Source organism: Silurus meridionalis, chromosome 26, assembly GCF_014805685.1.
Source record: "Silurus meridionalis isolate SWU-2019-XX chromosome 26, ASM1480568v1, whole genome shotgun sequence".
Classification (NCBI taxonomy): domain Eukaryota; kingdom Metazoa; phylum Chordata; class Actinopteri; order Siluriformes; family Siluridae; genus Silurus; species Silurus meridionalis.
In genome coordinates this window covers 11,543,181-11,554,244 of record NC_060909.1, presented here as the reverse complement: position 1 = coordinate 11,554,244, position 11,064 = coordinate 11,543,181, and the positions used below count along the sequence as shown (strand labels likewise).

At 36.1% G+C, this 11,064-nt stretch overlaps 1 protein-coding gene across 1 annotated transcript; it reads right to left on the bottom strand.

Annotated features, from left to right (window-relative positions):
• Nucleotides 1-8,356: 8,356 nt before the first annotated feature.
• Nucleotides 8,357-10,821, bottom strand: LOC124379974. Its single transcript, XM_046840637.1, has 4 exons — nt 10,711-10,821; nt 10,017-10,214; nt 9,268-9,485; nt 8,357-9,137 (listed from the first exon to the last, which is right to left on the bottom strand). Exons 1-4 carry the CDS (start codon nt 10,718-10,720, stop codon nt 8,919-8,921), a joined length of 645 nt encoding a protein of 214 aa, XP_046696593.1. The 5' UTR covers nt 10,721-10,821; the 3' UTR covers nt 8,357-8,918.
• Between the last annotated feature and the right edge of the window lie 243 nt (nt 10,822-11,064).

Genomic DNA, 11,064 nt, shown 5'->3' with positions numbered 1-11,064 from the left:
AGGATGACCAGGGCCATGTATTGCGAGTTTTTGGGGAACAACCTCCTTCCCTCAGTTAGAGCATTGAAGATGGGTCGAGGCTGGGTCTTCCAACATGACAATGACCCAACGCACACGGTCAGGATAACCAAGGAGTGGCTCTGTAAGAAGCATATCAAGGTTCTGGCGTGGCCTAGCCAGTCTCCAGACCTGAACCCAATACAGAATCTTTGGAGCGAGCTCAAACTCCGTGTTTCTCAGCGACAGGCCAGAAACCTGACTGATCTAGAGAAGATCTGTGTGGAGGAGTGGGCCAAAATCCCACCTGCAGTGTGTGCAAACCTGGTGAAAAACTACAGGAAACGTTTGACCTCTGTAATTGCAAACAAAGGCTACTGTACCAAATATTAACATTGACTTTCTCAGGTGTTCAAATACTTATTTGCAACTGTATCATACAAATAAATAGTTACAAAATTCATACATTTTTTGCCCCCCACAGACACACACACATTTTTTTTTGGTACCTATGTCCACAATTCACAAATATGCAGATGTGTCATCAGGAAGTGAGACAAAGCGGAGACAAAGGAGGAGTGGACAACCTGGATAAGCTGACTGTCACCTACACTTGCCAGGGAATGACCAGGAGATGGCCAGTGGTTGTGTTTTATAACATCCTAGATGTGTCTGCATACAATGCATTTGTGTTGTGGCACCACATCCAGCTAGGGTGGACCTCAACCAAAAAAACAAGCGAAGAATGTTTCTTGAGGAGCTAGGAAGTTTCTTAGTCAAGACACCCATTGAGCGAAGCTGAGACCCAGCCATGGTTAGACAGCTGCAGAGTTCACCTAGCACTCTATCCATGCCATCAGCAACTCAAGGAGCATCAGCATCAGCATCCTTCTCAGCCAGCCCTGCCTCAACATCAACCAGCACAGCAACAGCCACAACCCCACTGAGGCCACCTGATTCTAAAAGAAAGAGAGGTCAGGTGTGCCCTAGCAATAAGGACAGAAAGACAAACATATTGTGCTTCTACTGAAAAAAATATCTCTGCAAGTTTTTGCCACACATGCATCTAAACACACACACATGTATGTTTTTGCAAACAAAGACTTTTTTGGGGGCTAGTACTTGATTTGCTTGATTGGTTGTTGTTTGTTTGACTGCAAATCTATATATTTTTATTATTACAAATTTTAATTTAGTATTTCTATTAAAGCTCTATTTAAAAATAAAATAATAATAATTTTGCTTCTTTTTTGGAGTAAAAATATATGGGTCAAAATTGACTCGAACACCATAGATGTTACTATAGTTAATAATATTAAAATAATTTTTTTATTTATTTATTTTTTTTATTTAGAGATGTTTTTTAATTCCCCCTCAGTATTAGTCAAGCAACATAACAATCTTTAATTTATTTATATAATTCTCTTGAGGTTCATTTTACACTTTTTTTAATTAAAAACGAGAGGTATGCTATCAAAAGAAAGGCCCAGGGGGCCACACCAAAAATATTAAAAGCAATATTTTCATGGGTAAGGAAACCTAACAAGTTAACCAAGAGGTAGGAAACAGATTGGATGATAAATAATAATTTAGATGGTATTTTATGACTGTTTTAAGACACGGGTCAAAACCGACCCGTTAACATAAGAGATAGTGACAGAAAGCTAACATAAGACGAAGGTTAAGACAACTGTGCCATTGTCTGCCCTCCTGCTCTTTTGCATATCATTACAGTTTATTTGTGTCCATCCTTACTCTAACAATTTTCTGTTAAATTTGAGCAGCAGTTATCTGAGTTCATCTCAGATGCTTATTTTGTGGTGAATAGCAGTCCAGCACTGCTGAATAGACGTTTACTGATGAATGTTGCCCGACTTGCTCTACCGGTGCCTCTGGCATCTGGTGTTGTTTTACACAGACCAGACCTGTTAAGTGACAACACAGAACAATGCATATTGAATATTTCTGATGATTACATATGCTGCCCTTAGTCACAATCCGAAGGCCGAGGTTTTGTTACTGATGATTATTACACGTAATGGACGTCAACACCAACATCGACAGTGACATCAACACCGACATCAACACCGCAGAACTAAATAAAAGGATAAATATACACAAATATATTCAGTTACAAAGAAAAACATGACTTTAAATTAATACATAAAACAGAAAATAAACCTACATACCACTTTGCCTGCGTGTGGACTAAGAATGGTAACTTAGGGGGTTTCTTGCACAAACTTATATTTTTATTGAAAACATCTTATTTTACAATAATCATTGAAGCTTTTAACAATCATCGTGGCTTTCCTTGCATGCGGTGAACCTGAAGTGACCTGTACCACCAAGTATGATGGGAATAATTAATAATATAACCCAAAACTTGTAATATTCCATAAATTTTGCAAAAGCAAAAACTTTTTTAGTGTACCAGTCAAATATACACATTCTGAAAATTGTTGAAATATAAAAATAAACAAGGTAAACTAACAAAAAATAACTGAAATAAATACACATTTAAGTGTGAAGGCGCCACCTTGTGGACATGACGTAGCATAAACGGAATTCTTAATGACTGCAGATACATTACATTTCGATTATAGTTTTTCTCAGTTGATTTGGAGCGTTTCTCAGATCAGAAATTAAATTCTCATAACTACTTGTTCAACCTCCACATCATTTAGTTATTTGTGCTTATCATAAGAAAATTTCTTGTTGCTTTGATCAAATTGCGAATGCTTTTGTACATCATTTAATCGATTGTGTACAAGTGTCTGCTGTTTCCTACATTATTAGTTGTTTATGTCATGTTGATCAAAATATATTATACTGGTTTCACCTGAATAGTTTTAACCCCCAAAACATCTCGGCATCAGTTCAATGCATAAGTCATTGAATGCAAAATGGTTAAACAAGTTGTCATCATCTGTCATCTAAAATTTCTATTGAACTTTTTTTTTGTTTGTAAATGTTACTTGAATTGCTGAATTGTGCAAATGAATCTTGAATGTTACTAATGAAGGCGAGTGAATTGCATCAGATCAACCAATAATCAACTAGTTCTCAAACAAGTCAAAGGTGAATCTTGTGAATGTTTAGTTGGAGAGTGTATACAGACAGAGCAAAACACAGAATTATAAATTCTGAAAATGGATGAACAACTAAGAAATAACGTGTTACAGTAATGTAGCAAAACGAGTTGATCATAATGCAGAAACTGCAAAGACAAATTTACTGTACTTACAACACTGTGTGTAGTAATAATAAAGTAGACAAAACTGGGGTTAATAATTAACAGCTGATTCTAACAACTGATTCCTTCACTACAGGTTTCATAATAGTGCAATACTCAGTCAGGAAAACAATTCCAGCTGGACTCAGCCTGTATGACATAAAAAACATGCCACCTTTAACAATTTTTGTAGGAAAACGGTGTGGAATGTGTAGCCAGGTATAAAAATGTATTTTAACAATTTTACACAAGTATGAAAAAAGAAAGAAATAAGCAGAGTAACTACAGGCATAGATTTTCACTTGTGTCAGTTCATACTTAAGAAATTTTACTGTTCTTAAGGCTGCATGTGATAGCTGTTTGTATGCGTCTTTGTTTTTTTCTGCCATGGTATCTATACTGAAAAAATGGCCAGAAGCTATGTTTGGTGGGCTCGACTACATTGCCAAATTGAATATTTAGCCCACACATGTTCTGTGTGTCAACAGATTCAGGGACAACCACAAGCAGCACCTTTACATGTGAGTAAATTTCCCACTGTGAGGTCTATTTTTGTGGTAAAGGCGATAAGCGGAGGCAGTTTTTTTTACTATCACTCCTGTACACTACGTATCCCTAAACTATAAAATTTTTACTTTTTCTTCTTTGCTTATCTTAATTTTCGTCACAATCTTCGCTTTCTGGCTTTCAATTTGCCATCTGGCACCGGCGTCTCGAGCTCGTATCTCAAGTTTTTGCTCACGTATCAAAGTAAAAAATCGACCGAGTGACTGCTCGTATCTCAAAAAACTTGTATGTTAGGGCACTCGTATGTCGAGGTACCACTGTACATCTAGGCTGGAGGAGAGGAATTGTTGAATATTAAATACCACATGTGCTTTTGTGCAAATTCTACAGGAAAAAACCCAAAAGTATAAATAGTTCATGAAAAAGCTTAACAAGTGTTTTAAACTGTTTTGGCCAACCTTTCAAATGGCCAACCTCACGCTTTTCTTGTAAAGTCTGTCTTGTAAATGTCCTTGTAAATATATCTGTGACCAAACGAATTTCCTCTGTCAGTCTTTTTAGAAAGGATCCACATGTATATGTGTAAGCTATCACACGCTCTGAACATCCTATCAAAGTTGTGAAATTGCTGATGTGTTCAGACTGTTAGATGGCTTCGGAGTGACCAAATCACAGTCTGATTGATAAAATGGACAGCTTCAGGCAACATACTACAGTATAGACTTTATGGTTAAAAATGCCCAAATAGATGTCAAAATAGATTTTTTGATTAATTGAATAAAAAATGTCAAATAGATAGCTAATAAAAATCAACAAGGTGTGGTTTAATGATAACATTTTAGTACATGTGATTTTTTTTGTGTGTGTGTTTTGTATGGTTTCCTTTAGGTTCCCTGGTGGTCTAGTAGTTAGGATGTGGCGCTCTCACTGCTGCGGCCCGAGTTTGATCCCCAGTCAGGGAACCAACCCCAGCCATTAGGGTTGCACACGCCAGTGCACTCTTAGTGCCGGTCCCAAGCCCGGATAAATGGGGAGGGTTGCGTTAGGAAGGGCATCCAGCATAAAAAATGTGCCAAATCAAACATATGGATGATCCGCTGTGGCAACCCCTAATGGGAGAAGCCAAAAGAAAGGTTTTTTTTGTGTATGGTTTCCTTTATTTAAAACAGTATTATTTGCAAACTTTTTACGTGTTTCTAATAATTAACCCCCAAGGGTCTACAAACATTATATGTTGATATGTCTTCCTTGGCTTTGTCCTTATTAGCTTTCATTTACCTTAGAATGAACATTTTGTTGTTTAAAATCCAGTAGAGACCTTGCTTCTTTCTGAATATTCTAATTCTAATATATTTCTTTCATAAATTGATCCTTTTTCATATTAAATGTATTGAATGATATTTGTCTTTTTTACTTTGGTTCGATAGATAGTCAAAAATAACCAATTTAAATATATTTAGTTCTACTACTTTCACTTTCACGCTCTTATGCCTTGCTGTTAACTTATGCATTTATGGGAAAACAAAACTGGAAGTAAATTTTCAACTGATATCAGATTAGTCACATAATTGTTAGTCAGTTTATTGTTCTGTTCTGTTTATCACAGACAATTAGTGACTCTGCCTGTCACCAAAGATTAGAACTAAGTTCCAAACTCCAAAGGCTAAGTGAAAGAACTTTTGGCCTTTGATTTAATGTTGACTGAATGGTTTATTTATTTTATTTTTTTTAACGGTGCCTCTTGTCTCAATACATCGTTACACATATCTACAATCTGTGTGAGATCTACTTGTCATCCATGTTGGTCCATGTTGGTCCATGTTGGTCCATTTTCTTAAGGGGGGAGGGGTCATGTTCTGCTTCAGAATGTTACAATACATTTTGGACAAGCAGGCCTTCCAGTTCTGCAACCTCTAAAGCAATGTTGGCAGCACTCATGCATCTATTTTTTTTTTCAAGCCAGCTTCTGCACCTGGCACACAGCACAAGGATTCATTTTCTTTGATCAACTCTTGCGAGGCCTGTTCTGAGTGGAACCTGTTTTGGAAAATCTTTGTGTGACCCTGGTCATTGTACTGTAACTCAGTTTTAGGGTGTTACTGATCTTCTCACATCCTCGGCCAACAATTTTAATTCTCAAATCCTCAGAGACTTCTTTGCCATAAGGTACCATGTTGAAAATCCAGTGGTCAGTATGAGTGAATTGTACTCATAGTGCCAAATTTTCCCTGCTCTAATACAAGATACACACATTTGTATGGTCCTGTCAAGCAGACAAAAACATGATGAATAGGACATTTGGCACTACATGGGTAAGCACCCTACAGCTATCATTCAGGGTGTACTTACTTTTGTTGCCAGTTTTTTCGATGAAAATGGCTGTATGTTATTTTCAGAGGAGAGTAAATCTGTACTGCTTTACAAGCTGCACATACTCTAAAATATATCCAAGTTACATTTCAATAGTATTGTATCTTAAGAAGATATACTAAAATGCAGGTCTCTCACAGTCTTATACACTTTCCCTTTCAATCTTGCAGATACCATTCTATCACAAATCACTCCTGCCACTCTTCTTCACCCACTCCACCCTGGCTGCATTCTTTTATTCACTTCTCTAGCACACTCTCCATTACTTGGCACTGTTGACCCCAGGTAGCTGAACTCCTCCACCTTCTCCACCTCTTCTCCCTGCAACCGCACCCCTCCACTGTACTTTGTCTTACTTCTACTGACTTTTATTCCCCTTCTCTCCAGCATGTACCTCCACCTCTCCAGGCTCATCTCCACCTGCTCCTCACTCTTACCACAAATCACAATATCATCTGAAAATATTATAGTCCATGGAGATTCCTGTCTGACCCTGTCTGTCAACCTGTCCATCACCAAACTGAAAAGGGTTCAGAGCCAATCCTTGATGCAGTCCCACCTCCACCTTGAACCAGTCTGTCGTTCCATCTGCACACTTCACTGCTGTCAGACTGTCCTCATACATGTCCTGCACCACCCTCACATACTTCACTGCCACACCACACTTATAAAATACAATGACACAAACAAAAAATGCAACTCCTTCTGACCTTCTCTATACTTCTCCATCAGGATTCTTAAAGCAAATATTGCATCAATAGTGCTCATCCTCGGCATGAAACCATACTGTTCGCAAATGTCACCTTTTCCCTCTGCCTGGCTTTCACAAATCTTTCCCATAACTTTATGGTGTGACTGATCAACTTTATTCCCTCTGTAGTTAATGCAGGTCTGCACATCTCCCTTATTCTTAAAAATCGGTACCAGCATACACCTTCTCCATTCCTTCTCTCGGTCCCCCTGCCTGGCCAGGCGGTACAAATCCTTTTCTCCTTGCTTAGTGTCCAACTTCTCATACAGCTCCTCATATGCCTTTTCTTCAGCTTTTGCTTTTGCTAAATCCCACTTCACCTGCTGCCATGATGATCTCCTTGTACTCCTACCTCCACTCCTATTCGTCAACCTATGCTCCTCCTTTTTTTTTAAATAAGTATTTACCACTGCCATTTCCATCTTTTTGGCAAAATGTACCACCATCTGCCCATCTACATTCCTCTCATTAAGGCCATAGTTCCTCAGTTTTTTCAATGTACTATTGTGCATAAAATATGGGTTTCTTTTTTGTTTTATTATTGTGTTAATTAAAACAATAAATATTATTATAGTTTATTTTTATATTAATATTTTTCAAAAATATTGTGAATGTGGGATTATATTTGCATCATTTTAAATTATGTTTATTTCTGTATACTGCAATAAATATTGTAACTTATGCAAAAGATTTAATTAAAAAAAAGCAATTAGAAGAAAGATTTGTGGGGGGCTTTTTATGTTTTTTATGCAGTTACAGTTTGATTAGGTTTTTTGTGTAGTTACAGTTACAGTATGTTAGGCCAACATGTAGTTAAAGTTACATTGCTGTGCAGATAATTTTTTTATTCTGCTATGTTGTTAGTTAGTAGATGTTATTCTGTTACTGTATGTATTACTGCTATGTGTAGTGTCAGTTATGTTCAACATACAAATAAATACAGCTATATTAGGCTACTGTGTGGACATTTATACTTTGTCTGCCTGTATTTACTAGTAGATTAGGAAGCTCTGTGGCATTTACTTCAACAAAGTAAATGTAATTTGTTACTGTACTTACAGTAGGTAGCTTTTTTGTGTATCTATACTTTTCTGAAGTATTTCTATTTGGGGAGACTTTAACTTCAAATTTAAATATCTTACTTTTTACATACATTTTGCAAAATTTGTCATTCCTTTTTATTAATGAGTGGGTCAAACAAGCACCAAGTCACAAATCAGGGTAGAGAATTATTTTCACGGTACTTCATCATGTATAACTTTTTATACATATCAACTTTGAATAATGGACAGTAAAGCTCAAAGTGTCTTCTTTTTAAAGATAATAAAAATGTAGCCACTTTTATCAGGAACAGCTGTGAGTCTCAAAATCAGGTTAACTTGTTTTGATTGCCGCTTGGTGGTATCTTTTAGCACGAATATACAGTTCAGCGTCAGTTCAACAGCAAGCAGAACATTTTAAGAGGAAAAATGATGGATGAAACTTCTGACTCTAAATTGTTGTAACACTTGTGGCTTTAATATGCACGATTTCTTTGCAGTAGTTGGTTTTAGACTCATGACAATTTTAATAGATTTCAATCAGTGTGTGACTCATTAACATCATTCTATTAATAGATGTGTGTGCAATGAGTAACATTAGAGACTTTTCACATAAACTTGGGTTGGGTAAGCAAGAGTCTTTTGACAAAAATGATAATAGGACATTATAGCAATAATAAATCATAGTGATGTATTTTGCATTATTAAGTGTATTTAAAGGCTTTTACTTTTGTAATTTTACTCAAGTGAAGGTTTAAAGGCAGCACTTTTAATGAAGTAATATTTTACCTACTGTATCTCTACATGGTTTGTGTACTTTGTCCACCACTGCTCTATGGTAACTGTTATGTTAAGCCATCATGAAGTTACAGTAATATTAGGCTGGTATATTACTGCTATAAATACTGCTATATTAAGATGCACAGTAATTACTGTTATTTTATGCTGTTTGATAGTTAAAGCCATGCAAGGCTGCAATGCAGTTACAGTTGTTAGCATTTATGAAGTAACAGCTATGTTAGCCCTGTGTAGCTGCAGTTATGTTAGGCTGTTGTGTAGTTGCAGTTGTGTTTGTCTGTTGTGTAGATAAAGGTATAGTGGATGTAGTTGGAGTGCCATTTTGGCCTTCCCTGGAAATAACTAGAAAGTAAATACAAACAGTCAACAAAACAGCCAAAACAAAAACAGCCACACAGATCCGAATTCTTCTCTGTGGTCGTGGATTAACTGGTATAAGCTGTGGGAAAACAGGAAAGTACAATGAAACACAAAAAGTCACTCTAAACATAAATCAAGAGAAGAATACTCAGATAATATAATAAATAATATAATTTTAAATCAAGGAAATTGACTACTAATGAACTTACTATGTTTCCAAGACCTTCCGAGATATTGGGTGATAGATGTTTAGCGATGGATTCCAGTGCCTTATTATTGGCCAAGCATCTCAGCAGTCCAAAATCTTCATACCAGAGCAAGTCTCCAGCAAATACACCATTCCTATTTACACACATTTTGCTCTCAGGAGCAACGTAATTTTCATCAAATGTGTGATGAAGTGCAACTAGGACAACAGGATGAGTTGCTGGGAGAGTAAGAGAGTAAAAAAAAAAGAGAGAGAGAGAGAGAGAGAGAGAGAGAGAGAGAGAGTTAATATGTTGCTGTGTTATGGCACGATTTGCTCAGTAACCATCAGATCTAAGGTGGGACAATAAAATGGTCAGCCATAAGATTTGTTAAACTGCCATTCATTTAAAATGAAATATTAGTTGTTTTGATTTTTATATAATTATGAATATTGATTTAGTGCAATTATTTAAATATATACAGTGCAGATGCAAAAGTCTGAAAATACTAGTCAAAATGTCTTTGACGCACCCATTGTTTTATGTTATTTAAATAAACACAAAATGCAAATAAGATTGCTTATGCCTCAATAAATATATTGTGCAAAGCTATGTTCCAAACTGCATAGTGCAATTTCAGATACAATCTCAGAACTGTATTTGACCTAAATATGGGAACAGATGCTGGCATTCTATTCTGTCTATTTTATTTAAAACAGTAGTGAGTGATATTGGATATGACCTTTTGGTTAACTGAGAAAATGTCTTACTTGGAATGTTTTTAAGAGCAGCTTCAATGTCTGTTCCAGCTCGAGACATAACTGGAACAAAAGCGATGATGGCATCACATTCATTTGCTGAATTTACTTGTTGAAACCTGATGTGTTTTTTCAGAAGCTCTATAAACTCATGTTGTGCATCCAAGGATTTCCCACTTTTATTCATTAAGAACACCAGATTTTTTGATCCTGGAGACAAAATGACACATTTAGTCAAAATGTGTTTTCAATACTGTCAACTTATTAGTTGCAGTCAATCTTTATCTTTGCAGTCATTGGATGATATATTTATTTTGTATCTGCAGTTAAAATGTATAACCTTTCATTTTGAACAAAATAATTGTCATAAGAAAAGAAATCGTTTCCAAACTCTTTAGCAATTCTCAATGGGTTATATATGCAGTCAATAATGTCAATAATGAATATGGAAAATTCTGAATGTAAAATGTGAATTTCTGTTCACATTTAATTTTTGTTTGTGCTGTCTTATCTTAACATTTCATCTGAACTGTTTTTCTAATTTCTTATATTTTGTCACAAATAGAATTCAACTTCCCAGATCATAAACTCAAAACTTCTGTTATAAAGTGACAGTAAAACACATTGTCAGAAATCAATAAATTAAACATAGCTGTAGTCTGATTATCTTTTTTATGATAAACATGAAAGAAAGAAATGAACAAACCTTGTAACATTTTTATGGTAGCCTGTACGAGCCTTTCAGAATTGTTGTGGTCTTGTGCTTCTCTCTTTCAAGGAGACTTTCCCTGAAGAATGCTAACAGGCATACTGTAAGCTCCAGTTTCACTTTTGTTTATATACACACACACACACACACACACACACACACACCTCCCTAAATGTGGTTCAGAGCATTAGGGCTACTACCATAGCAACCAAAATCCCACATGCTGATATCAAATTACTCAGGTTATTATTGTTCTGTATACTAAACATTGTATTTATTTAACAGAGACAGTCAGTGTCTCCACCTATCACACAGAAGACCAGGGTTCCCACTGCAAAAGCATGTACACTC